This window comes from Leptodactylus fuscus, chromosome 10, assembly GCF_031893055.1.
Source record: "Leptodactylus fuscus isolate aLepFus1 chromosome 10, aLepFus1.hap2, whole genome shotgun sequence".
Classification (NCBI taxonomy): Eukaryota; Metazoa; Chordata; class Amphibia; order Anura; family Leptodactylidae; genus Leptodactylus; species Leptodactylus fuscus.
This window is the reverse complement of record NC_134274.1, coordinates 53,570,896-53,597,893: the sequence shown is the minus strand read 5'-3', so window position 1 is coordinate 53,597,893 and position 26,998 is coordinate 53,570,896. Positions and strand designations below refer to the sequence as shown.

Below are 26,998 nucleotides of genomic sequence, written 5' to 3'. Positions count from 1 at the left end.
CAGAGATAAACACCTGTGTACAGAGCCCTTGGAGGCTCTGGGTGGCTTGTTGCACCTAATTTAGGTAAAAAGAACCTGATCTAGTTTTTTCACCCTGGACTAAATCCCTTTTCGGTTAAGCCGCATCTCCTTGTAGAGCAGGATGCAAAAAGCAAATAAAACACTTAATACATGTGGTGCATGGCATGTGCTCCAAAATTCTTGCGCAGTTTTAAGGGTAAATAGAGGACTCAAGTATGCACACAGTATTCATGAGCAGAGATCTTCCTTCATCTTGCCGCACTTCCCTCACCAGACGTAGGCCCCATGTACTCATCCAAGAGTGCACTCCAGAGGGTGCCGATTTTGCAGTGGAATGCATTCGGATGACACTCTGAGTAACATCCCAGTGTCATCTGAGAGACTACCGATCCGCTCTGTTCTGATGACACGGAGCAGGATATGATCTACTCTATATTCACCAGAATGGAACATGGGATGCCCCCTAGGGAGAGTCTCAGCCTGCACAGTCATGTGCATTAGGCCATCAATGCCGCAGTTGTCACTCGATGATGAAAGGGAAAACCGAATAGCCTCATGAATACTCCTAACCAAGGGGTAAGTACAATATTCGTGCCAGTAACTAGAATATGCTGCCATTAATATTTCTGTATACCTGCAGACTTGCTTCCTTAGGTGCTCCTGGAGGAGTGTGACTGGAATCCAGACTGCTGCCAAGATGGGGCTGGAGGATTTCTGGCTCAGAAGGCAGATTCATCACTGGAGTTGTAATGGGAGCCGGAGGAATCGAAGGGTTTGGCTGAAACAACAATTATTAGACGGGTTATAAATGACTTTTGCAAAACAACATTTCTGACCTTTTGTCTTTTCTTTTAGAATCCGTGAAGAAATGCCTCCTCTCATGATACGAATACGGTTTCTTGTTTTTTCTCTAAATGTCCCTGTTGAAGGGACCTGTGCAAGACTGTTCCATACAATTCTATGAGAGCGCTGTACTTGGCAGTCTAATAGAGATATGTGACTGCTGTGACTCCCTTCCCTATTACCATCATGGGTCTCAGGGATTTGTGCTAATCCCTTATTCTGTAGATATATATATATATATATATATATATATATATATATATATATTTTTTTTTTTTTAATTTCATTTCTAGGACAACCACTTTAAACAACAAATACATGATCTAAATGGTATCCCCAAATTCACTTCCTTCAGATCTCAGAACGAAAAGAGTGGACTATATAGGGCTGTAGGGATTTCACATTCCTGGCTGCTCCCCTGCAGGTTCTAGCATTTTCTGAACGCCTTTCACAAAGCAGACTATGCCACGCTCAGCCCTAAGGAATGCCAGGTTAGTCTACAGTCTGTGGGCGCATCTTTGTTAATCCCATATAACACGCATTATCTCATGGGATGGCATGGGTAACACTAATATTAAGATCATGGTCTATTTCACAAGCAAATATCATGCATTCACTATCTGTATGTATCACCTTTAGCAGCATGTAACAATACTTACGGCACAGTTTTGTATTTAGGTTGGCACACTTCCTGTGCATATAATGGGGTGTATTAAGGGTGTTTTGTGTTATTCCTGCTTCAGTGACTACGAGGCCCGGCAGCCTGTTAACCACCAGCGTGATGCATAACTAAAGCCATTAGGGACTAGTAAACCTCCTTACAATGTCCGCTTTCTAAAGGCTTTGGGAGGATATAAACCTATAAATACAGGTCTTATGGCATATGAGATTGAGAGGCGAGAGCATTATTCTACTTTTGGCTAAGCCACGTAGTCAGGGAAGATTCTCCAATGAGGCCGCATCAAAAGGAGATGGTTTTAACAAGAAGCTAATCCTGTTGTAGTGAGCACAGCCTGCAGCTGATTCCCAGCCAGGCCGAATACACACGGCCAAGAGCCCCAAGGTAGGGGACAGTACACTGTAACGTACATTCAGCAGTATGATCTGCTGGGCTACGGATACTGAAGGAACGAGATTTGTATACGACTTCTATTAAATCCTACAAGGGAAAAAGTATAGGCTACTCCTCCATTATACATGATGGAAAGACAAAGCGATTGCAAGCTGCTGTGTAACTCTAGGTCAGTGATGGCGAACCTTGTAGAGACCGAGTGCCCAAATTGCAACCCAAAACACACTAATTTATCACAAAGTGCCAACACGGTAATTTAACTTTAATAATGTGCGGATCCACAATTGCACACAATTACAGACCTGCAAAATATGGTCATATGAATGGGGCTTTATAGAGCTTTCCGCTCCACTGTGACCCTCACACAGTCCAATCTGCTTTACATTGACCCCCACACGGTACAATCTGCTCCACAGTGGCCCCCACACAGTATAATCTGCTGCACAGTGGCCCCCACACAGTATAATCTGTTGCACAGTGGCCCCCACACAGTATAATCTGCTGCACAGTGGCCCCCATGCCAGTAGCACCCGTGCCATAGGTTTGCCATCACGGCTCTAGGTGTATACTATCTTCTTATTTCTGGCCTCATTGAAACACTACCAGTAATGGAAAAATCGTACAATAAAGTATTGTTGCAATATACATTTTATGATACTTTCTTATTCTAAACTGCTAGTATTGTCCTAGCCTGAGGTTACCACTTTAATTCAGACTCTTGCAGTCCTGGAAGCTCCACAAAGCCCTTCCTCCCGCTGTGTGTCGTGGCCTGTCGTCTCATTGTCGATCACAGCCCCATTGTCCATCACGGCCGATACACAGACAGAGAACTCAAGGCACACAACCAACCCACCACAAACACGAGGAGGAAGGCTTGTGTCTGAATATGGAAGAGGGGGCCTTCTATGACCAGGAGACATAGGACGACAATATAACTACCCTATATCTGTAACGCCATTTAATTTTATATGTCAAAACAAACGCTGTTTACGCCATTGGAAACGCGCCTTTAAAGTGGACCTCCAATTATACCCTTCAGAAATGATTATAAGAGAGTATAAGAAACATAATTATATTGGAAGTATTGGTTATTATAGCAGGTTTTCTTCTTCATTTATCAGACTGCTTCAGCATGTGTGTCTTTTCTAGCAGCCTCCTCCTCCCCCTATCCATAGACTTCTATGTTAGAAGTAATGTAAGATATATTACAGAATTTCTTATATTCACCTATACTATTCATTTACGAAAACGGTTTCAGAATCGGAGGCAGGATTTAAACTGTAACTAAATATAGATAAAAAAAAACCTGACATGTCAGAAGTTTTGATTGGTTCGGGTTCTTTAGCAGTGTAGGGGACAGTGTAGACCATCTCTGAGACTCCAACACAGATGTGAACCTAGCCCGACATGTCAGGTTATTTTTGAAACATCGGGTGCACTTTAAAAATGAGGGTTCGTATCCTGCATGTCTTTATATAACCTTCATGCAGGAACATTACTCCTCGACTCCTGCCTCTAGACCTACTGTACAATGGCTTCCTAGAAATCTCAACAGGGACTATTCACATGATCAATTAAAGTGGTGGGGATATGCAATAAATGTCTGGTAGGTGGGATACTGCCAGCTAAGGCGGCAGCTCCAGTCAAGTCTGTAAGAGTTATGCAGATGGCTAAACTAGCTCTCCATTTAAAGGAGCACTCCAGGATATAAATATTGGTAACCTATCGTTAGGATTGGTCATCAATATGAGACAGGGTGTCCACACACATGAATTGACAGGAGCTGAGCACCAGTGCGCACCACTTCAGCTTCACTGGTCATTGATATACTGATTTGTAATACGGCCTGTGTGCAGTTCAGTCTCATTCAAGGGAATGGGGCTGAGCTGCAATACCATGCACTGCCTTTACACAATATATGGCGCTGTACTGGTTGAGAAGAAAAGAGATTTCTTCAAACTACTGATTGATGGGCTTGCTAGACCACCTTCAACAGCTGACACTCGCAGAGTATGGTGCGCACACAGGTTCCACGCCGTACTATTACGACGGAAGTCGGGAAGGGGTTAATAGCTTAGTTTTGGAATATCCCTTTAATCTTTCACTGGATGCAATAGCCTTGGTCTCCCAGTAGATCAAGAAATGTATTTGTAAGTGTTGGTTGTGCATATACCCCAGGTTATACATACAAAGAGGTCATCAGTCCTTGTCTGCTTGATGCAAGTCCATGTATTGTGCACCGTACTGCAGACAAGTTTTGCTAAGAATCTTAAATAAAATGTCACACATATCTATTCATTACCTTCTTTCGTTGCACACCAGACTTCATAGAGAAGGAATCGGCCCAACCGTCCTGGTCACCTGCTAAAAAGACCCAATATAAGTAACAAGCTCCCAAACTCTATGCCATTCTGCATCTGACCACATGGGGCGCCTTTCTGCTAAAATAATGTACTCCAGCTCCCTGTAAACACTTATTGTATGTAATGTGTATAGGTTTGCTAATATACTATTACTACTTTCAAGAACGTTGTGATCCTATATTTCTGGCTGCACCATGTCCGTATCTCTACTCCTCCATTCTCCATAGGCTTCTATGGGCATACGTAATTTGAAACATTAGTGAGCTGGCAGTCTGTCTTGGAAGACCAAGATGGGTTTAGCAGACATTTCAGAGCCAATGCCAATCTATGGTAGGGGAAACAGAAAAACTAATAAGAGGAGAGAAGACAAGTGAAGTGAACCTTATCCACAAAGTTATACAAAGCTTATTGAAAGCAGTTTTTCTTAGGTCGACAATGGCTCCAACTTTGCCAATATTGCCATTTGGCTTACAAACTTAAGATTGCGATGTAAATCTGAAATGTCATACACCATCTCCTTGTGTGAATTGGTGCCGTGAGGTTTCAATGTACGATTCTGCAACACGAAGCAAACTCAAGACATCACATAGCACAAATAGCAATGTAACTTGTATGCGAGTGCAAAAGAATATTGGTTATTGCATTTTCTAGTGTTGTCTGATGTCCGCCAAATGGTTGTGCAGCAACAAATAGATTGCCATGCTGGGAAAGAAGCTCGCTATCCATAGGCTGACTCCTTAAGGGGTACACATGATGGCTTTAGGGAAATACATACTTATAGTCAGTGTACTTCAATGCTATGCATGCTACACAGACAACCCACATTGGGTTACGTCTTTACACTGTGCATAAGACACGCAGCACATAGCTTGCACAGAGCTACTTACTAGATCAAAAGCATCACAAGTCAGTGGGGGAGATTTATTAAAAGTGTTGGAAGATGTATACATTCAGTCTGTGTAAATGGGTGCAAATTGCACTCCAATCATTTCAAATGCTAAGTCACTGAATGTACCAAAATTTATTAGAAATGGCTGCTATAGGAAAATATATTAAAAAAATTATTAAGTAAAAAATGCATAATCATGTTAACGTCGTCTTTGGTGCAACTTGCTTAGTAAATCTCCCTCAATATACAGATCTACTACAAAGCAGCAATGCACTTCCCAAACATTACCTGCAGCATCTTGTCTGTTTTCCAGCCAGGGAAACGAACCTACAAATTAACCAGTCATTCCATGTCAAGTCAACCCTGATAGGAACGCGGCATCCTAAGCTATAGGAATGGACCTTGCAATTTGGTTTCAATTTTCTGAAATTCCTGTTCATGCAGGCCCTACCTGAGATGTGACTTTTTACCCCCACACAAACCATTGTGTTTCTGACCTGTCAAGGCATTGACTGCACCAGAGCTTGCTTAGCATTAAAGAGGTTTGCCAGGAATCATTAACTGATGACCTATGTTCAGTATTAAAGATAGTCATTGGTCCAACACCCGGGCCCCTGGCCGATTAGCTGTTTGAAGAAGCTGCAGTGCTAAAAGGATCCTATCATTAAAATGGTATTTTTTCTACCTACCACGTTGGAATAGCCTTAAGAAAGGCTATTCTTCTCCTACCTTTAGAAGTCTTCTCCGCGCCGCCGTTCAGTAGAAATCCCATTTTTCGTCGGTATGCAAATGAGTTTCGTCGCAGCACTGGGGGCAGGCCCCAGCGCTCAAACAGCACTGGGGGCATCCCTAATGCTGCGAAAGAAATCTCCAGCGCCGCCTCCATCTTTGTCTGGAATGCCAGTTGATCCAGGTGTCCGGTCCCCACTGATCATCAATTGAGAAAGTTATGGAAAATCACTTCAACCTGTTCAGCAGTAGCTTTTTGGTAGGATCAGACCAGACAGCGTACCTCTGGATCACCGGCTGCCCTTCTTGGACCACATTTGGCAGGGACCAACCACTGCATAAAGAAACTCCCACAAGACCTCCTATTTTGGAGAGGATCGGGCCCAGTTAACAAGGGCCCAATTGAGATGACTACATAAAATCTACCATTGCCACAAGAGTATCAATGTTATCATGGATATCATTGGTTTCAATGTTTATTGGAACGGATGAGAACAAATAGAATTTAAAAAAATTCACCTGTTGGAGGTGGTGGCAGGACAGTCGGTGCTCCAGGTCCTCCTTCGTGAAATCTCATGTCCGGTTGGAAGTTAAAAGGAGGATGGGATGCAGCCATAGTGGGTGGTGTTAGAGGCTGACCCATGCCAGGTCGTGAAGCGGGATGATAAGCAGTGGGGTGCATAGGTGGGAAGGAGGCTTGTGGGTATGAATTTGATACACCAGGTACATTCATAGGAACATCAGGAGGAGCTGGAGGAAATGTACTTGGCATTGGGGGAATCTGTTTCAATGGTGGAGGCTGCAAGATTCCTAAAAATAAAAAGAACATGTATCAATAACATTTTCCTTTTCCCTAAAATTGGACCATTTTGAATACTTCACTGCTTTCTGCCAAGTCTCATGGTAAGCGGAGAAAAGACTGTGCTTAGAATAGAAGCATCACTAATCTTTCATCTTATTCCACTTTAGCAAGAATTGTTCAATCGTTGCAAACCACAGAATTTATAGTTTATAATTGGAATTGGATCTGAAAGGGTCAGAATGAGAAATTCCATAGAAAAAGATATATGAATGTGTGCGAATCCTGCCGTTATATAACATGCTGCCATTTCTATGTCATAGGGTCCTAGGTAGGGTTGAGTCGATCTTGAGATTTCAGGATCATTTTTAAAATCCGATTTCAGATCATTTTCCATCTGAACCCCATGCCAATTGTGATCCTAATGCAAGTCAATGGGATTTTTTAAAGATCGAAAATCGGATTTTTAAAAAAGATCCTATGCATTACACAGCATGGAGTCCACGCTTCAATTTTTGGACTCCACGCTGTTTAGTGATTAAAAAATCCGCCGGCTACTTAGTCCCCCCTGCTGTCCGCTCACCTGCACAGAACCGCTGCCGCTCCCCGTTGTTCTCGGTCCTCTCCTCTCTCATTCACATGCCTGCAGAGCGCAGTGCACGCCCCCGCCTCCCTAGGCTAGTGTTACTGATGTTGGGAGTAGGCAGGGCTTATTGTGGCTTAGGAGAGTGTGGGCAGGTACAGGGCGGGGAGACGTGAGTGCATCAAACACGTCTCCCCTCCCAGTACCCGTCCACACTCTCCTAAGCCAGAAGCTCTGCCTTCTCCCAGCATCAGTAACACTAGCCTAGGGAGGTGGGGGCGTGCACGGCGCTCTGCAGGCGTGTGAATGAGAGAAGAGAGGACCGAGAACAACAGGAAGCGGCAGCGGTTCTGTGCAGGTAAGTTGAGCGTTTGGGATCGGAATTCCGTTCCCGATCTTTTTTAGGCGGGATCGGAACCCGATCGCGAAATTTACTCAATCGCCGATCGGGATCCAATCTTTTATGATCCCGATCGCTCAACCCTAGTCCTAGGCTTCCGGTCCTGAAAAAATTGTAGAGTGATGGTGTCAAGCAGAACCAGAAAGAGACTTAAGCACGGTCGTATCTTGCAAAAGTTATGTTGTTCCCAAAGTTTTCTTAGCGTTACAAGTTATTACAAGGAGTAGCTTGCAGGCAAGGGGTAGAAGCAGGCAAAGCTTTTTCTTAATATGCCAAAAAGGAGCCGAATTTAGTATTTAATGGCTTCCCTACATTGCTTGAGGATGTACAGTGGTATTTAAAGACTATTCACTAATTCACTCCACCAACTCCCATCAAACGCTTCTTGGTGCCTCGCCAGTCCCTGTATCCTGCTCTGTAGGTATGACATCCTGACACAGACATGTGACTGCTAAAGATGTAGCGATGACAATTGAGGTCCCATGTTCTCATCCTAAGTTTTTAATTTTTTGGCTTCTTGGTCACCCTCTTTAAAGTGTGCAAGGAAGGGACATGTATGAATATTATGTGGTAGCCTTCTCTTACTCCAAGGTTAGACTGCTTCATCTAAGATTGTGCGACAAACCTATAAAATTCTTTTGCTAATAAACCTGTCAACAGCCTGAAAGTCACAGACTAGGAGAAACTTATTTCCCGATTGCTATTATATCCCCAGCCCCTTGTAAAGAGAAGGCCACAAAGAGCCAACACAGGAGAATTGTATTCGAACAAAACAGCGTCAAGGACCTGCAGAAATCTCCCACAGCCACTGGAGTGTTTGGCAACAGTTGGCGGATTAAGCACTTGAGATGTGACCAGTTCCCCGCCCACCTGCCACCGCTCTTTCAACGATCTAAATGGATTGCAGACAAAGAGTGACAGACTTCATGCAGAAGTCCCGAATCAAATTGATATTACTGAGCGTCTACTCCGAGCGAGAAAAAGCAATTATGTCAGCATTATACTAGAAAAGGAGCGCAGCTTGCCCGAGCAGAGAAATTTAAGGGATTAAAACCTACATTCTCCTAAATCGGACTAGAATACAACGTTAAAAAATATTCTTTCAGTGTTACATTGCAAATAAAAGACGCGGCACCTGCAAAGTCGCTACCTAATCTTTATTAACAAAAAGCAAACCTTTCCAGGACAAGCGCCAAAATGTGGCCGAAAGTTCCATCGACATGTACCCCCCCCGTCTAAACTTCTCCACCACTCACCACTTCGCACACTAGTTTACATTTAGAATAAAGTTGCAGTAGGGCTGAATATATATGGATTATCCAACTTGGAAAAAAACAAGTTACTGACTTCAGAGCTGAAATCCCTGCTGGTCAATGTAAGCTGCAGAACTTTCCCTGGTCATTAGCATTATAGGAAATGTAGTCTATAACAGTTCATTATACAGTAACCTGAAGTAGGTGTAATAGTAGATTATAGGAATTAAAGGGATTGTCCTATTTAAATCTTAATGGGAGTCTACCAATAAAATCAAATTTTTTCTCGCTGACATGTAGGAATAGCCTTAAGAAAGGCTATTTTTCTCCGCGCCGCTGTTCGGTATAAATCCTAGTTTTTGTCGGTATGCAAATGAGTTCTCTCGCAGCACTGGGGGCGTCCCCAGCGCTCAAACAGCACTGAGGGCGTCCCCAATGCTGCAAGTGAACTCTCCAGTGCCGCCTCCATCTTCTTCAGGGTGGTCAAACTTCTAGACCTCGGGCAGAGCCGACTGGGCGTGCCCACGGCCACAAGAAAATTGGCTGCTTACACAGTAAGTAAGCGGCCATTTTTCTTGTGGCCGCGGGCATGCGCAGTTGGCTCTGCCCGAGGCCTAGAAGTTTGAAGCCAACCCCGGAAGAAGACGAGTGAAGACCCTGTTCTTGAAGAAATGGAAGAAAATGGAGGCGGCACTAGAGAGTTCTCTCGCAGCATTGGGGACGCTCTCAGTGCTGCTTGAGCACTGGGGCCCGCCCCCAGTGCTACGAGATAACTCATTTGCATACCGACGAAAACTGGGATTTATACTGAACGGCGGAGCGGCTTAAGGCTATTCCTACGTGTCAACGAGAGAAAATTCGATTTTAATGGTAGAATCCCTTTGAGGTATTCTGGGATAACCTAGCAATCAACTTTTCTAAGCACCCGATACACAGAATAGAGCAGGAAGCAGAGAGCGTTGTTCTTTGTGTAGTGGCTGATCCAGGACACTGCAGCCTAGCTCTCATTCATGTAAATAGCTGATCTGCAGTAACCAGGCCTGACCACTACACAGAGAACCAAGAAGTCTTCTTCCTGCTCCATTCTCTATGAGAACAGCTGCTCGATGGTTCAGACACCCACCGACAGGATTGATGACGCATTCTTTTGGAGAGGTCAGCAATATTATTATTTCAGAATACCCCTAGGAAGTGGCCTAGTTTTGTACTGAAAACAAATCTGTCAATTCATGTGACCTTTTAAGATAAGTTGTGTGTACTGGTATTTGACTGATATTTGGTAGTTTGTTTTTTTTTGTTTTTTTTTTTTGTAGATTGTGAGCCCCACATAGAGCTCACAATGTACATTTTTCCCTATCAGTATGTTTTTTTGGCATATGGGATGGAAATCCATGCAAATACGGGGAGAACATACAAACTCTTTGCAGATGGTTTTTTTGCCCTTGGCAGGATTTGAACACCAGAACTCCAGTGCTGCAAGGCTGCAGTGCTAACCACTGAGCCACCGTGTGGCCCCATATTTGGTAGTTTTTGTCCCTGTATTCTGTATCTGGAAAATATAGTATGGTGTGTAGGGGCTATACACAAAATGAAGAGGGGACTCTGCTCTATAACTGTATCTGTTATTCAGGAACAGTCCTAGGATCCTGCATGAGATATGTGGAGAAGTATTGACGTGTACTGATGTGAGTAAAAGGGCTTTGGTTGTGATACAAAGTTTCTATTCAGCATCAACATCAACCTAAATGAGGTTTATTCAGTTCTCCTGCACTTTCTGCTCATTCCTCCATCCTTCCTTCTGCATTGACTTTTTTTTTTTTTTTTTTTTTTTAAATCCAACTTTTTGCGTCATCACCGAAAAGTAACAGCATAGAATCCATGCAAACAGAAAAACAGTGTACAGTACAAATCCCACAGTTCCCTCCCCATGCACAGCTGGAAAACAACCAATCCCCCCCCCTTACTCCAATAATGCCATACCCCATTCTGAAATCTATGATCCCCCTTAAGAGCATTCTTCCCAAATTAAACAGTCTGCTCTATAGTAACTCCCTTGTCGTCAGGCTGTGGTCAATCTAGCCACTTCCCCCCACTGCTTGTCAAATTTACACAGCACCCCTCTTCATATATACGGTACCTTTTGTTTTATACCAATAATAATAGTTTATAGCTTGACTCACTTCTCCTATAGTGGACGGGGACAAATCCAACCAATGCTCGACTCTAGCTTTACTCACAAAAGAAAGAATTTTTGCCTCCACCAAATCTTGTCACCTTTTACCTCACCCAACTAATGCAAGGTCCTCATTCTGTGACTTTCCAGCAAGTGCAACCCATAGACCTTGTGTACTAACTCTTGGGCATCCCTCCACAACCTTCAGACCAGAATTTCACACCAGGGGGCACTCAAAATATTTTGATCACTTATTTTCATATGTAATCTGGGGTAAATGGAGTGATTTTAACATATCTATCTATCCATCCATCCATCCAGCTATACATCCAAACATCTATACATCCATACATCTATCAATCCATCTATCCATCCAGCTATACATCCATCCATCCAGTTTAATTTTATTTACACTACTGGACCCTCTAGGGAATTTGAGCACTGATACAATATACTGCAAAATCCCTGCCCTTCTAATATTTTAATACACGTTGCCTATGACTCTGTGAGCAGCGATCTCATTCAATATAGCATACCATGGTTTAGATGCCTCAGTTACAACTGACTGAGGCAAATGGGGGGTTAAACGCTCAGAATTAGATATTGTGCGATTGTGGGCAATGCCGCCGGGTCTTCTCTGTGTAAAACAGCAGAGACCCTTCAACTATGGTGCCTGCTCACCTGAGTAGACACCGTGCCTAAAGTCCCAGCATTCATAATACTATTACGGTGGATGTCGGGGTGAATTAAGAGTCCAATGGTCGATACTATTTAGTTACTCTGTATGAACGCTTTATTCTCAACACACTGACTGTTATGATCATGGGTAGGCAAGAAACTCGCAAAAACTTCTACCTAGGTTGGTCATAATTGGCAACTACTATTACTTTAGCAATTGACTAAATACAGAAGGCACCGCCCATATGGCTGGAGCTTTTCTCCATTGAACATATCCTACACAGCATAAGCAAATCCACACAAGCATAAGTGTATAGGGAACATAGTACTAAAGAACAATGTCAATACTCCTGTCAATGTATAGGACAAGCAAGTGTCACAGGACTTACTGTATATAGTAATATCGAGTATAAGCCGAGGCCCCTAATTTTATCACAAAAAAACTGGGAAAACTTATTGACTCGAGTAAAAGCTGAGGGGTGGGAATGCAGCGGCTACTGGAAAATTTCAAAAATTAAAATGGATGGAGTTTTTGGGTGCAGTAGATGCTGCGGAAGGGGAGGGGGTGTTCTGGTTGTCTGTCTGCCCTTCTCTGCTGAATTCCAAGTGTGGGGGGGGAACCCCAGTCTTCAAGCTCAGGGAAGGGGCAGATAGACAACCAAATCACCACCTCCCCTTCCCCAGCACGTGCTGCACCCCAAACCCCGACCCCCCTCCCATTAACATCAATCTAGTATTTATCCCCTATCCTATGGTATGCAGGTGCAAGTGGATACAACTAGTATCGAGAACTGTTTTAATTCGATTTGAAAGCTGAATTTATATACCAAGTCTAGAGAGGTTTTTAAAGGGATCACTGGAGGTATTTTTTACTGTATTCCCAGGGTACATACAACAATAACATAATAAAGTGCCTGTGCGTGACAGAATGCATGCATACGTTCTATTGCATGTTAATTCGATTTCCTGTTGCTTACCTGGCTGGGGCTGTGATGTTGGGTAAGGCTGCCAGGCTCCATATCGCTGATAGATATTAGAAGACTGGCCAGTGGAAGGCTGGAATGGGATGGATGGAGGGGGCGGCACTGTAGCAGACATTGGCTGAGGTATGAATGGTGAAGGCACTGGCGGTGGAAGTACAGTGCTAACTGGTGACTGGGATAAAGCCTGCAATTTTCAAAAAGAAAAATATAGTCAAAGCTATTCAGAAAAAAAAAAATTATATATTAATGTCTATTATATGTTATATTTTATCAATTCTTGTCTTTTCATGTTCTGCTAAATAGTTTCCATGAGGTTAGCAGACTGACATTAAATGCTGCATAGACTATAGACAACTTGGAATGTATTTTTACTATTATTTTTTGATACAATTGGTCTTTTTTTGCACCTTAGCCTACATGTTTTCACTAAGGGTATATTCACACGGAGTTTTCTGCAGGCGAATTTTGACACGGAATCTGCCTCAAAATCCACCTGTAAAAATGTCTCCCATTCAATTCAATAGGAATTGACTGGATTTGAATGGGTTTTTAAAGCAAACCGCTGGTGTCCGTATGTGGCCTTTCTGCGGGATAACTTCTTTTTTTTGCACAGAAACAAAGTCGGACATGCAGGACTTTGCGTCTGTGCCAAAAAAATGGTTTCCCCGCGAAAAGGCTGCATACGCCCAGCGGGTGGACACGGGCGCAAATGTGAACGTCCCCTAAAAAGAGTATTCTCTTTGCATTGCTCCATCTGTTTGTGGTCACAAAAGTATCTTTCTGCTCCTATCAAAGGCCCCTACAGAGCACTGGTATTGCTTTAGGAGGTATTTTGGACCTGATGGACTCCCTTTAGTTTCGTTGATAGAAAACTGTAAAATCAATGTTAACTTTTGTTTCAATTTTCAGTAATGAATGAACTTAAAACGTTGCATTAAACTGATTTTGGGAAGAAATGACTCAAAATGCAGGATGCTGCAAGTCGCTCGGAATAGGAAAGTGGGAATGATAAAAGTCTGATTTTCAACCCCAAAATAGCTGTGTATGCATTTAAAGAAAGACATTTACTTCAGAGTCAGAGTGACAATAGGTAAAACCTATCCATGAGGAAAGCAAGGCAGAGGCAGCATGACGTGGCTCAGTACTGCCACCTACTGCTCTATACTCAGTGGCACAATTCATTACGGTTGTAAACTTGTGTAGCACAAACCTGTTTGCTTCCATCTTTATACAAGAAGCCTTCTGATGCTTTGCTGCTTGGTTTGGCTGTAGGTGTTGGATAGCTACTAGATGTATTTGAAGGGTATCGCTGGCCATTTGCAGCCTGTCCCTGAGCATGCAAAAGACGATCTTGTAGCTCACGTACTGAACTCTAAAAAGAAACAGAACAAAAATGTAAAAATGTTATCCATTGTAGCCCACTATGCTTTTCATACAGCTGAAAATAGATGTACCGATGTAGGTTTTGACATGCATCTGGCAAATAAAGGGTATGGGCACATGGGTATAAAGACAGGAGCATGTCACCAAGCATGAAATGAACATAGTCATGTGTACGGCCACTTAGGCAATGATGACACTGTGTACCATCTGGGAAACATGGTGTGCGTGTGGGCAGTATATCCTGAAGTGAACCTAGTCATGTGCATAGAACCCAGTTATGAGGTAGTAATTGCTATTGTACTAAACTGACAGCTTTTGTCTAGCGCTGGGTTCATACCTGCGCCTCGGTCTGTTACGTAGGTTTCCGTTTCCTGCCCGAAACTGGGCAGGAGATGGAAACCTGCAGTCAGTTTTCAAACCCATTCATTTGAATGGGCTTGGAAGCTGTCCGTCCGTGAGCGCCTGTGTGCGTTTTGTGCTCTCCGCGGCAAAACCGTTTTTTTTTTTTTTGTTTTTTTTTTTAACTGGACACAAAGTCGGACATGTAGGACTTTGTGTCTGGTTAAAAAGAAAGGTTTCGCCGTGGAGAGCAAAAAATGTTCCCCTGTCTGCAGAAGACGGAAACCAGACAGACAGATATTGGGCGCAGAAGTGAGCGAGCCCTAGTAGAGTAATGATTGAGCCATTCAGGAGCTCAATGTGGCTAAGCAGAAAGTCAGGTTCAATACGGGAAATGTGCATGGCCACATAGACTAAAGGAAAGATTAGTATTAATACAACTATAGATAATATATATAAAATCACAGGGATGGTCTCAGCAGTGGGAGGGGTGGGGACATCTCTGTTGCTTTAACTGAATAAGGATAGAGATTATGACAGTTCCACCCGCTGTAATACTCCTGTTACTAATAGATGATATCACACATGACACCTACCTCCTCAGAGTCACTGGGTAAGTAGCTCATGGCAGCAGTTAGGTTCCCCTGAGATGCCAGGAGACTGGCATATTGTGCTACCTTCTCTGCTAACACAGGCCCTTGTGGGGGCAGTACTGACCCTCGGAGTACCTCAATGGATTTCCTTAGTACCATGGCCTTTTCCACTAGTTCCTGAAATACAAGCAGCAGCCTCAGAATACATGACACAGCTTATATTAAAGCAGCAATGACACTTATCACATTGCGGCATCACTTTTTACATCTCTAATACTTCTAGGATTTCCACAGCACCAATATGTTACAAGCAGAATAACATGTGTGAACACAAATATTATACATATATATTAGTTCTGCTTTCTTTGCTAAATCCTATATCAATTTCTAAGGTAGACCCATTACCGTACCCATATATACACAAATGTTCCACTTACCTGCAGCGCAAGGGGTGTTGAGGTTTCATGGCTTCGGACCCAGCACTCGGTCAGCCTGTCCACATTACCCGAGGATACATAGCACAAGCAAGCTTGAGAGGACAACTTTCCTTCTCCTTCCGACTCCAAGCGGTTTCCAAGTGCATCTGAAGGCAAAGTACGGATATAGATCACCGGTTCAGCACAAGTTTTAATACTCATAAATAGGTTACAAAGGCGGTTGAATCCAGTCTAGGCAATGCTCTGACTTAAATACATCAGTAGGTAAAACTCTCTCATAAATCACTTTATGTGAGACTGTCTAGATCACAGAGGATCACCTATGCTAGTTACACTGTGGGACATTTTCATCTGTGGGCAGTGTCATTTCCATACAACTTGCATATAAACAAGAGTATTTTTCACCAGCTCCAGCAGATATCTTGAAAATGCTAACGGAAATTGCTTTATTTGCCATAAGACTAGCTTTGAATGATCTGTTGGATCATGTAAAACACTTATTTTCAATTGGAATTGTTTACAAATATTCTTGTCCCTAAACATGTGACATCATTGTTACGGCGCCCTCTAGTGTTCTTTTGATTCTCTTACCTAATAGCTGATAGTCACACATGCGCAGTAGCTTGGTCTCACCATATGTATCCTCTTGTACAGAACCAGCGGAATGACTTGTATCATTGTGCAGGCAGCTCAAAAACTGCACCACCTCAGGGGAAATCTACTTCTTCCCTGGAATCTATATCCCCCAGTGAAAACATTGAGAAAAGGATTTTCCAGAGAGTACATAAATCCCTCTCTCGCCTAATTTTCACTGCGGGAGGCTGGCATGTATAGAAATCACCTGCCAACGGAGGGGAAGGAAGGACTTCCCCTGAGCTGAGATATTCCAGGAGAGTGGAGCTCTCGACGAACCTGAGCAGACAAGAGAATCAGGCGGTCGAGAGTGGCTGGAGATCGATTCCAGCGGGCCAGAATCACCAACTGCTGAGAACGAGAGTGGAACTGAGCGAAAGGGAAGGCCTCGAAGGTTGAGACTCATGTCCAGGGCACGCATACAGAACCGAAGAGTGCAATTAGTCTTTCTCCAAAAGCGAGGCACACTGGACCAAGGAGGGAGAATCTTGGACTCTGGGAGGAGAACCTTGCCCTGGTTCGTGTCAAGGATCATGCCCAGGAATTCCATATGTTGAGAAGGCTCAAAACAGGATTTTTCCTCGTTGATGAGCCAGCCGAATCAGTATAAGAAGGTTCAAGGTAATCCGCAAGCTGGTCAGGTTATCTGATTTGGAGGGGGCTTTCACCAGCAGATCGTCCAAGTATGGAATCACAGCGATCCTCCTGGTGTGGAGGATGGCCATGAGAGCACCTTGGTAAATATCCACAGGGCAGGGGCCAGTCCAAATGGGAAGGTGACAAACTTGATATATTGTATATCTATCGCAAAATGAAGAAACTGCTCATGGCACGGTGCGATGGGAATTTGAAGATAAGCGTCACGAATGTCTATGGACGAAAGAAATTCGCCTGGCTCCAGGGATGCCACCATGAAACGCAGGGATCCCATGTGGAACTTCCAAACTCAACACTGTTGAGCTCCTTCAAGTCAGTGTGTCAGTAGTACCTGGAGCAGATCAGATAATATGGAAATGCGTGTACACTGAGGGTTAGCGTGTGTTAATACAGAGAGATAACAGCCCTGGCTTTCTCAGAAGCTGAGATAAGAGCAGTGTAATATAGTATGTGAACATAAATTCATAACAGTTGTGAAGCCATGTCATTTACCGGGATAAAAAGTAGCCTGTGTGTTAATCGAGGTTACAATCTATGTGCCAAATTTCATTCAAATCCATTCAGCCGTTTTTGCGTGATTGAGGAACACACACAAACTTTCACATTTACAATATTAGTAGGATTAATATTATACTATTAGATTCATGGTTTGTTACATATTTACTTATATAGGAACTTTGCTGGTTCTGACTGGCTGTGGCTGTCAGCCATTTAGGAGTTGATGTTGGAGTTGGGCTATGGAAAAACACTCTAGGAGTCAGAGTCGCTGGTTTGTGAGAGGATGAGAGTATGAGAAAACAAGATTAGATACCATAGGGAGCAATTTGTGCGAAGAAGGAGGGAATAGTTAGTGTGTGTGTGTGTGTGTGTGTGTGTTTGTGTGTGGGCATCTGCTCACTGCATTCCTCCAATATTTTTCAGCATGAAATTGCCTCAGGGGTAACATTGTCCTGTTCCCCTCCACATTCACTATCTACAATGGCTTAGAAGGAACTAACCACTGTACTCAAAATTATTTTTAGAAGTTCAGAAGTGACAACCAACAGACCTTTTGCTAAAAACTGACAAAACAGGAAATAATCCAATATATCGGTAGGTGAAGTAGACATATCTGCTTAGAGTTGTGCCATTAAAGAGGACCTTTCATCAGTTGGGGCACATGCGGTTTTATATACCGCTAGAAAACCAACAGTGCGCTAAATTCAGTGTACTGTCGGCTTTCACAATCTGTGCCCCGGGTGAAGAGTTATCGGTGCCGGTACCGTAGCTCTTTACTGTCCCAGGGGCGTTCCTCACAGTAGTGCCTATAGCGCTGTACTGTGAGAGCGGTGAGGAATGCCCCTTCCTTCTCCTGATAGTACCCATCCATAGACTAGTACTAGAGGGTTGTTCCTCCCCGCTCTCACAGTACAGCATCATAGACACTACTGTGAGGAAGGATGTTCCTGACTGACTGTCAAAAACGCCCTTCTGACGGTGAAGAGCTACGGTACTGGCACCGATAACTCTTCACCTGGGGCACAGATTGTGAAAGCCGACAGTGCACTGAATTCAGTGCACTGTTGGCTTTCTAGCGGTATATAAAACCGCATGTGCCCCAACTGATGAAAGGTCCTCTTTAAAGGGGTATTCCCATAACCCTTGTTCACCAACCTGCAGGCTGTGTGCTCTCTTCACTTCTTGGTTTTCTTGGCACATTGGTGGGCGGGGTTTCACTTGCTCTGCTATCTGCTATGTTTGCAGTCAGTAATGAGGGACTGGTTGTAAATGCATTACCACAGTATAAAGCTGATGTAGAAGCTGATGTAGCAGAGCTGGATTTGAGTCAGTTTGTAATACATACAGAGGTACCGGACTCCTTATCACAGCCCTTATCAGCCAAATTCAATTAAACCAGCTAATAAGTGGAAGAGCAGGAGATAAAGTTCAAAAATCTCGAAGCACTCACCTCCCCCCTCCCCTATCTGAGGAGCTCCGTTACTTGTCAGACATACACAGCACAGAGCTGCCCCAGCACTCAGCCCCTCCCTCCCCTCCTGAAAGCAGGAAGCTAGGTCAATGAGGGACTGAGCAGATAAGCCCGTGGTCCGGGGCCTGTGGTCATAGAAACGCAGTGCAAACAATAAAGTGAATAAATTAAGATAGCGGCCAAAGCAGTTTAGATAAAGCAATGTATTTAGAAAAAGTCTTAAATCCAAATAAACTAGCAGTATAGATAGGATCCTTGCTATGGGACAACCCCTTTAAGGACATACATTCACAGGATAGGGAATAAGTATCCGACAACTGGAGTGCTAATTGCCGGGTCCCCCAGCGATCTGAAGAGAAGCCCCCTAAAGCCACCTTGTGAATGGAGAGTCAATGTGTGACCACTTCTCCATTTACTGCCATGGGGTCACTAGGACTGTAATCTCTGGCAGTGCCCGCATCCACATAGAAGGGAATGGAACTCCTGTCACATAAGTGCTCTGGTACTCCATGCACAAGGCGGCTTTAGGAGGATGTTCAGTTCTCCTGATTGCTGGAAGACCCAGCTGTCAGAACCCCTTCGATCAGACATTTATATGTGTCCTATGGATAGGATATAAGTGTCCTTAACAGCACAACCCCTTTAACTCTGATTATTGCTTTACAGCGGTAAACCTTACCTGCATACTAGATGCCCGGACATTTTGGATTAAGTGTGTAGTAGTTCAGATACTCACCACAAAGCTCAGCATATTCCTCTGGTTTGGAATATGTCAGAAGTAGAGCTAAAGCTTCTTTCCAGCTCTGCAAATTACAGTTGAGCACTACATCCCTCCACTTGTGCTGGACTACTGAAGAAAGGAGCTGCAGACAGACAGGACAGCATTAAGTAAGTGCACCCTCAGTACATCGCTATACATCATATCCCTGCAAATGACTAGTGAAATATTCTTACATGTAAAAGTGCACAAATCTGATTATAGTAAATTTGTCATCACACACACACACACATCACAATACAATACAATACAATACTGACTCCTAGTGGGGGGAATCTATTTCTCTCGTGCATTGTCTACGAACAGCGGCACCTCATATCTCTTATGAACAAAAGGGTTCAAAGCTTTGTGACATGATAAGACAAGGCAACATTAAAAATTCAGCAGAGAAAAGGTTCCTTGTGTAGCAGGGTGCTATAGTCTACTTACTGTAGTGATTTTATTTTTCTGGCGAGCAAAGTACCACTGTTGTGTCTCTCTTAGCAGGTCTTCCCCTCCGGCATTAGCCAATATGATGGCATCGGCATATCGACCATCCTTCAAGCACAAGTCCACAGCAGCCTCAAAGTTTCCCAATAACAATGCCTGGCTTATTAGGCCATCTATATCTGAAAGTAACAAAAGGATGTAATGTAGTGAGTCATCTAATAACAAAAAATAGATATGAAATATAGTGTAAGGTGTATACAGCGGCTGCTGTAACAAGAGAGACAGAAGAGCAGGAGGAGGTAGGAACACCCCTACTCAGGTATACAACGGACTCAATTGGCATTTTGCTGTATTCCAGAATATAGAAGTGAGACAAATGGCACAAGTCCTAAAGTACTGAATATATTGCATATACCCGCTCACATCATCCTCTACTCGGTGCCTGTACTGTGGTATCTCACTGAGTGCAACACTTCCGGGTGGAGGATGACGTCAGCGGGTATTCGCAGTACTACTACTGTATTACTACTACCGTACTAGCCAGACCCCGTGAAAGGGGCATTAGGGGCAGTTACTCTACATCACATACAAAAGCCCACACTGCAAAGTAAATGTCCCTAAAGACCTTTTCAACTCAAGCAGAATTCTAAAACAACAGGTGAGAAAAAAAATTAAAAAACACATATATTCCCCTCTCCTGGGTAGGCTTCTATATTAAGGGGGCCCAGTGTCATGTACTTATATCTCATAATTGCAGATATCCTTTCCATAATTGTGCTGTTCACAGTTAGCAGAGAAGAGTTTAGAGATGAGCGAACACTGTTCGGAACAGCCGTTCCGAACAGCACGCTCCCATAGAAATGAATGCTTCCATTCATGAAGGCTCTCTTTAGCACGGTCATTGACTTTCACACTGACCAGATAAAATCTACATGGAATAACGCACAGGTCCCCGACTTTCTGTATGACCATAGACTGTACCACACAGACTCTCCATAGGGGTAGACAGAAAGTTCTGTCACCAACTACTGATAAGTAGACCATTCCTGTCACTCAGTTGTAATGAAGGAGCTTACATCCTTCCTATTTATAGTCTTTTAGATTATTCAGAACAATGTAGAGAGAAATTTCATTGCACAACCCCCAAGCAGGTATACATTGTACAGTCTCTAGCTGTCTATGTGATGAAAGTAAAGTCTGATCAGGAGCAGAGGAGAAGTGGGGCTATAGAGATAGGAGGGCAGGGTACATGAAAGAAGCCTAGACTTTGCTTCCTACCACCCAATTTATTTTTTCATTTTTACCTTTTCTTCTCCCTCTCTTTTTTTGTTTTCTCCTTCTCCCCATTTCTTCCCTTTCCTCCACAGTCTCCTTACCCTCTCATTCACTTCCTTCGCTTGTCTCATCTCTACTGTCCCTTTCTCCCCCAGTTGTTCTGCTTCCCAGCACTTTGTTCTCCATTTACTAATTCGCTTTTTTGCCTCCTGCTTCTTTTACTGGGTTTGCCCTGGTTTTTGCTGCCCCCATGAGGGTGTGTGATTGTATGCTGCTGTTCTAGATTTAAATAGAATAAAAACAGGGGTGAGGGGGAAATCTATCTGGTATAACATGCCTAGACATACCTGATGTTATAGGGATATCAAACTTGGTCTCCTGAGGAGGTAGATTGAAAAACTCCATGGAGGAGGAGGAGGACACAGTATGTCCAGTAAAGCTACTTGAAGCCTGATGAAACAAGAAATGAGACAATATCACCGTATGTGCATGTAAACAAGCCAGGATCTCTTCAGTTACCCATTATACATATCACACATACATCGGCCAAACTAAATAAAAAAAATTAAAAAAACAAACAAACACATAGCAAAACCTGTCACCCACTTTCTATAAGGAATTGCACATGACAGTATAGATATGTTACCTGGCTAGACACAGACTGGATGCTCTGTACGAGATCCTCTCCTTCTGAAGGGCTATTTTTGTTCGGCCAGCTATCCCCTAAAGCAATAGAGATCTGAAATAGAGAAAGAAAAACATTTCAGGCACTGCAAGATACTACAAGCAATGGCCAATATTAGGCTCAGAAAAGCAAAGTATTACGTACATATGTGTAAGACGCAAGAACCAAGACTGTAATAATCTGTGTAATACTTAGAAATCAGGATGAAACGTGGACTGAAGTGTTGATGCATACTGTAGGTTAGCCATACAATGTTGGCTGAACTAGATGGATGAATAAGTTTTCAAACTTTCCCCCAATGACATATGTCAGGAGAGATAAGAATGAAGATATTGAAAAATAACCTGGCGCCCGTATGTATAGCCTCGGGGAGGACTTCAGTGGATCAGATGCAGCTCCTGCCCAGACACCCACCTGACAGGTGGTGAATTTGTGCACAAAGAACAGAAAAAGAAAAACCGGGATAATTGGTGGAGCGCCACTGATGGAGAGATCGGGTATGAACAGGGATGTATTAAAAAAAAATTGTTTTATTGGTTCCAATGGACAGAAAATAGCTACGCGTTTTGACACCGATCTGGCGTCTTCCTCATGCCAATGCAAAGGTGTCAGAGCGTGGGAACCGACCCACTTTGTATTGGCCTGAGGAAGACACAGGATCGGTGTCGAAATGGGTAGTCATTTCCTGTCCATTGGAACCAATAATTTTTTTTTTTTTATACATCCCTGTTCATACCCGATCTCTCCATCAGTGGCGCTCCACCAATTATCCCGGTTTTTCGTTATCTGTTCTTTGTGCACAGGAGAGATAAGAATCACTGTCCAATCCTTTTGTTTTCAGGGGTGATACAAAGGTACTGGAGTTATCGGCAGTTTCCTTCTCTCTTCTCATTTAGCACATATGTGCTGATCAGGCAAGTTTAATAAATATGTATAATGGGTAGGATTGGCTCGGGTAGCAGTGAGCCAACTAATCATTCAGTTCACAGTTATATTATGTGCAAGGCCTGCATTACTGTACATCTCAGTTATCTCTGATCACGTTTCCTCCATTGTCACTATACAAGTTACATTATCATAGAGGTGCATCTAATTTATGGCAAGCTCTTACACAGTGTAGGTTTCAGGGATCATTTATATCTGGCAAAAATTATAAGAAATCTAGGAAGCGATAAACAGAAAAAAAAATTGCAAACTTTTGTACAAAACACGATTTACGGAAAAAATAAATACATTTGCAACTTTTTTATGCCTTGAACACCATATAACTGACATACAAGGCCTGAGGGCTCCTTCACATCTGCGCCTGTACTCCGTTCTGCAGGTTTCCTGCCCAAAACGGGCAGGAGACTGAAACCTGCCAGCATGTTTCAATCCCATTCATTTGAATGGGCTTGAAAAGTCTCCAGCCATGAGCCCCGGTGAGCATTTTATGCGCTCCGCAGTGAAACAGTTTTCTTTTTTTAAACCGGACACAGAGTCAGACATGCAGTACCCTGTGTCCGGTTTAAAAAAAAAAAAAAAACGGTTTCGCCGCGGAGCGCATAAATCGCTCACCGGGGCTCATGGCCTGACTCAGCATGACAGGTTTCCGTCTTCTGCATACAGAAGACAGAAACCTGAAAACGGAGTTCAGGCGCTGGTGTGAACCCAGCGTTACAAATCTGCCCTGATGTGCATAGGTTTTTGTTTAATTCATACATGGGTCAACAAGGAGCAGAGCTGTGCGAGCCCTGTAGCCCCTTCATGGTTTACATTGTACACAGTTTGTATCATAGCAGCCATACAATGCAAATAGTTTTGTCCCTTTCACTTCTAAAAGCTCGGTCACACAGGGCAAGAGAGGGCGGATTTTGGTGCTGAATCCATGTCAGAATCCGCCCCCTCACAATAGAGGTCTATGCAGACCGCTAGCATTCCTCTTTCCGCTAGCGGCATGTTCCTGCTTACGGAAAAAAGCAGCGAGCTGCCCTTTCTTCAGGCAGATTCTGCGGCTGATTCAGCCCCGGTGTCCGTCTCATGGCGGCACGCTACGGATTAAGCCCATTCATTTGGGCCTACTCCGGAGCGAGAAGCCGCAACAGTCATGACAGGCGCATTTTGGCCCTATTCTGACGCAGCTTCCCGTGTCAAAATCAGGACCAAAATACGCCTAACCGTGCCCTGTGTGAACTAGCCCTAAGGCACAAACGAGGCTGTAATTACATTGTACTGCCGCTATAAATCATCATCAACTGCACTAGGTCCCTTTAAATAGCTGATCAGTGGGGGTCCCAGGTGTCGGATCCCTACTGATCGTTTATTGATGACTTATCTTGAGGAGAAGTCATCATCCATAATGAACTGGACAGCCCCTTTACATCTTCCTGAAACTAAGCAAAAAGCTCAGGGAAGACATATGGCAAACTACTAAAATGGAAAGGAGGGATCCTATGACAGCATAAAACTACCGCTGATATTACTAATCTTTACTGCTCTTTGTGTATGTAGGTGGCGCGGCTGCTTGTTTTGACATAAGGCCGCCATTATAACCTACATCCACTCCTAAAGCAGCCAGTCACTGACATGACGTTTTAGAAGTTCTTTCAATTTCTGTGCGTCAGCTGTATCTATATTCAGCTGGGTTGGATAGCATGGCGAGGAAAGTGCTGTGCTACAGGGTTTGGTTGTACTAGGTTTACACCGTTCCTTCATCAGTGTTGTTGTGCTACTACTGACTAATCCGGGTGTATAGGAATCAAAGAGTTATCCCCAAAGCATTCCCCATATAGTGCCGCTTATCAGAAGACAATTATTTAAAGGCCAATTCCCTTTGCACATTGACCATGCATGATGTAACATTTCCTCCACACAAACAAGCTGTAATGGAGAGTAAAGGGCCCCATACCCAATAGGATAAAGTTATCAGAGCCTGCTAACCTTGGCGTAGCTGACCAACTATTGAATACGTATGGTAGGTAGCGTTTTACTCTGCTATGACACCTAGTGTGGGGGGAATGGAGGGTCAGGCTTTGAGGATAATTGATGTTTGGCTATTTGATAGGTAAATTCACACAATAAACCAGACCTTCTTATCCAGCTCTTCTTTGTTATATCCAAGCAATTTTAAGAATTTTTCTCTTGCATCCTGTTCGAAGTTAACCTGAAAAGAAAGAAGTTAGAAAAAGTCAACAATGAGAACTGGTAACTGGGAGGGAAAATTCCAATGACCCCCAACTCAAAAATACTGGGTTATTGTATAGGTAAACCACAAGACATTAAAAGGGTATTCTGGTTTCAGTCTTGTGCTGTGGACATTAAAGAGCCAGTCCATGTTTGTGAATGACATCAAAAAATTATCTTATAAACCACAAGTGTGGCACAGGGAACCAGAGACATAAGGATTGGGTACTTAAAACCAATGGTGGATTAGAATGTGGAAAGATTGGGCGACCAGTTTACCATTATGATAGGTGCCCTAATACTTGAAATCCTGTCCATCTCTGCCATAGATCTGTACTGGTTAAAACACTAATGTATGCAGAAGCTGTTGAAGGACCTTCCAAGGCCCTCAAGCGTCTAGAAGACGACACCAAAGTGAAGACTGCCATGTGTATGTAAATCTGCTCTTATCCTGTATATATGTAACCGTGTGCATGAGCCAAACTTGGTCCTGTAACCGTGTGTATGAGCCAAGCTTGGTTCTGTAACCGTGTGTATGAGCCAAGCTTGGTCCTGTAACCGTGTGTATGAGCCAAGCTTGTTTCTGTAACCGTGTGTATGAGCCAAGCTTGGTCCTGTAACCGTGTGTATGAGCCAAGCTTGTTTCTGTAACCGTGTGTATGAGCCAAGCTTGGTCCTGTAACCGTGTGTATGAGCCAAGCTTGGTCCTGTAACCGTGTGTATGAGCCAAGCTTGTTTCTGTAACCGTGTGTATGAGCCAAGCTTGGTCCTGTAACCGTGTGTATGAGCCAATCTTGGTCCTGTAACCGTGTGTATGAGCCAAGCTTGGTCCTGTAACCGTGTGTATGAGCCAAGCTTGGTCCTGTAACCGTGTGTATGAGCCAAGCTTGGTCCTGTAACCGTGTGTATGAGCCAAGCTTGAGCCTGTAACCATGTGTATGTGCTAAGCTTGGTCCTGTAACCGTGTGTATGAGCCAAGCTTGGTCCTGTAACCGTGTGTATGAGCCAAGCTTGGTCCTGTAACCGTGTGTATGAGCCAAGCTTGGTCCTGTAACCGTGTGTATGAGCCAAGCTTGAGCCTGTAACCATGTGTATGTGCTAAGCTTGGTCCTGTAACCGTGTGTATGTGCTAAGCTTGTTTCTGTAACCGTGTGTATGTGCTAAGCTTGTTTCTGTAACCGTGTGTATGAGCCAAGCTTGGTCCTGTAACCGTGTGTATGAGCCAAGCTTGGTCCTGTAACCGTGTGTATGAGCCAAGCTTGGTCCTGTAACCGTGTGTATGAGCCAAGCTTGGTCCTGTAACCGTGTGTATAAGTTAATCTTGGTATTTTCACCATGTGTATGCGCTAAGCTTGGTCCTGTCGCCACATTTATGAAGTAAGCTTGGTCTTGTTATCATAACTATGAAGCTTTGTTCTGTTACTGTATCTACGCAGCAAGCTTGGTTCTTGTATCGCATCTATATAGCAAGCTTGGCCCTGTAACCATATGTATGAATAAAGCTGGATCCTGTAACTGTATATATGAACTATACTTGGTCCTTTTAACGTATCTATTGGTTCCATTATTGTTGCTATATAGTAGGTTTGGTCCTGTTATCATAATATATATGCAGTAAATTTGGCATTGGTACTGTATCTATGAAGTAAACTTGATTTTGGTACTGTATCTAAGCAGTAAGGTTGGTTCTGGTACAATATCTATGTAGTAAGCTTGGTCCTGTAATCACGTCTATCTTGTAACTTTGGTCCTTGTACTGTCCCCTAGGTAGTAAACAACAGATCATATAATAACTGCACCCTAGTGGGAGGCCCACAATTTAACCCTTGGTTAAAACAAATCTGTGGAGTGTGGGTGCAAAAGCATTGCCAG

At 43.5% G+C, this 26,998-nt stretch overlaps 1 protein-coding gene across 4 annotated transcripts in view; it reads right to left on the bottom strand.

Annotated features, from left to right (window-relative positions):
• SEC31B (SEC31 homolog B, COPII component) overlaps positions 1-26,998 on the bottom strand; it is a 61,983-nt gene that overhangs the window by 6,757 nt on the left and 28,228 nt on the right. The window contains exons 12-24 of one of the 4 annotated variants that reach the window (XM_075258161.1): positions 25,032-25,106; positions 21,926-22,018; positions 21,627-21,729; positions 20,005-20,183; positions 19,534-19,660; positions 15,539-15,684; positions 15,105-15,278; positions 13,997-14,158; positions 12,781-12,970; positions 6,437-6,727; positions 5,477-5,515; positions 4,239-4,300; positions 656-799 (exon numbers count right to left, since the gene is read on the bottom strand). In XM_075258161.1, the coding sequence (XP_075114262.1) occupies positions 656-799; positions 4,239-4,300; positions 5,477-5,515; positions 6,437-6,727; positions 12,781-12,970; positions 13,997-14,158; positions 15,105-15,278; positions 15,539-15,684; positions 19,534-19,660; positions 20,005-20,183; positions 21,627-21,729; positions 21,926-22,018; positions 25,032-25,106 (1,785 nt within the window). The remainder of the gene's footprint in view (positions 1-655; positions 800-4,238; positions 4,301-5,476; positions 5,516-6,436; positions 6,728-12,780; positions 12,971-13,996; positions 14,159-15,104; positions 15,279-15,538; positions 15,685-19,533; positions 19,661-20,004; positions 20,184-21,626; positions 21,730-21,925; positions 22,019-25,031; positions 25,107-26,998) is intronic. The other 3 variants (XM_075258162.1, XM_075258163.1, XM_075258164.1) reach the window with 3 other exon arrangements.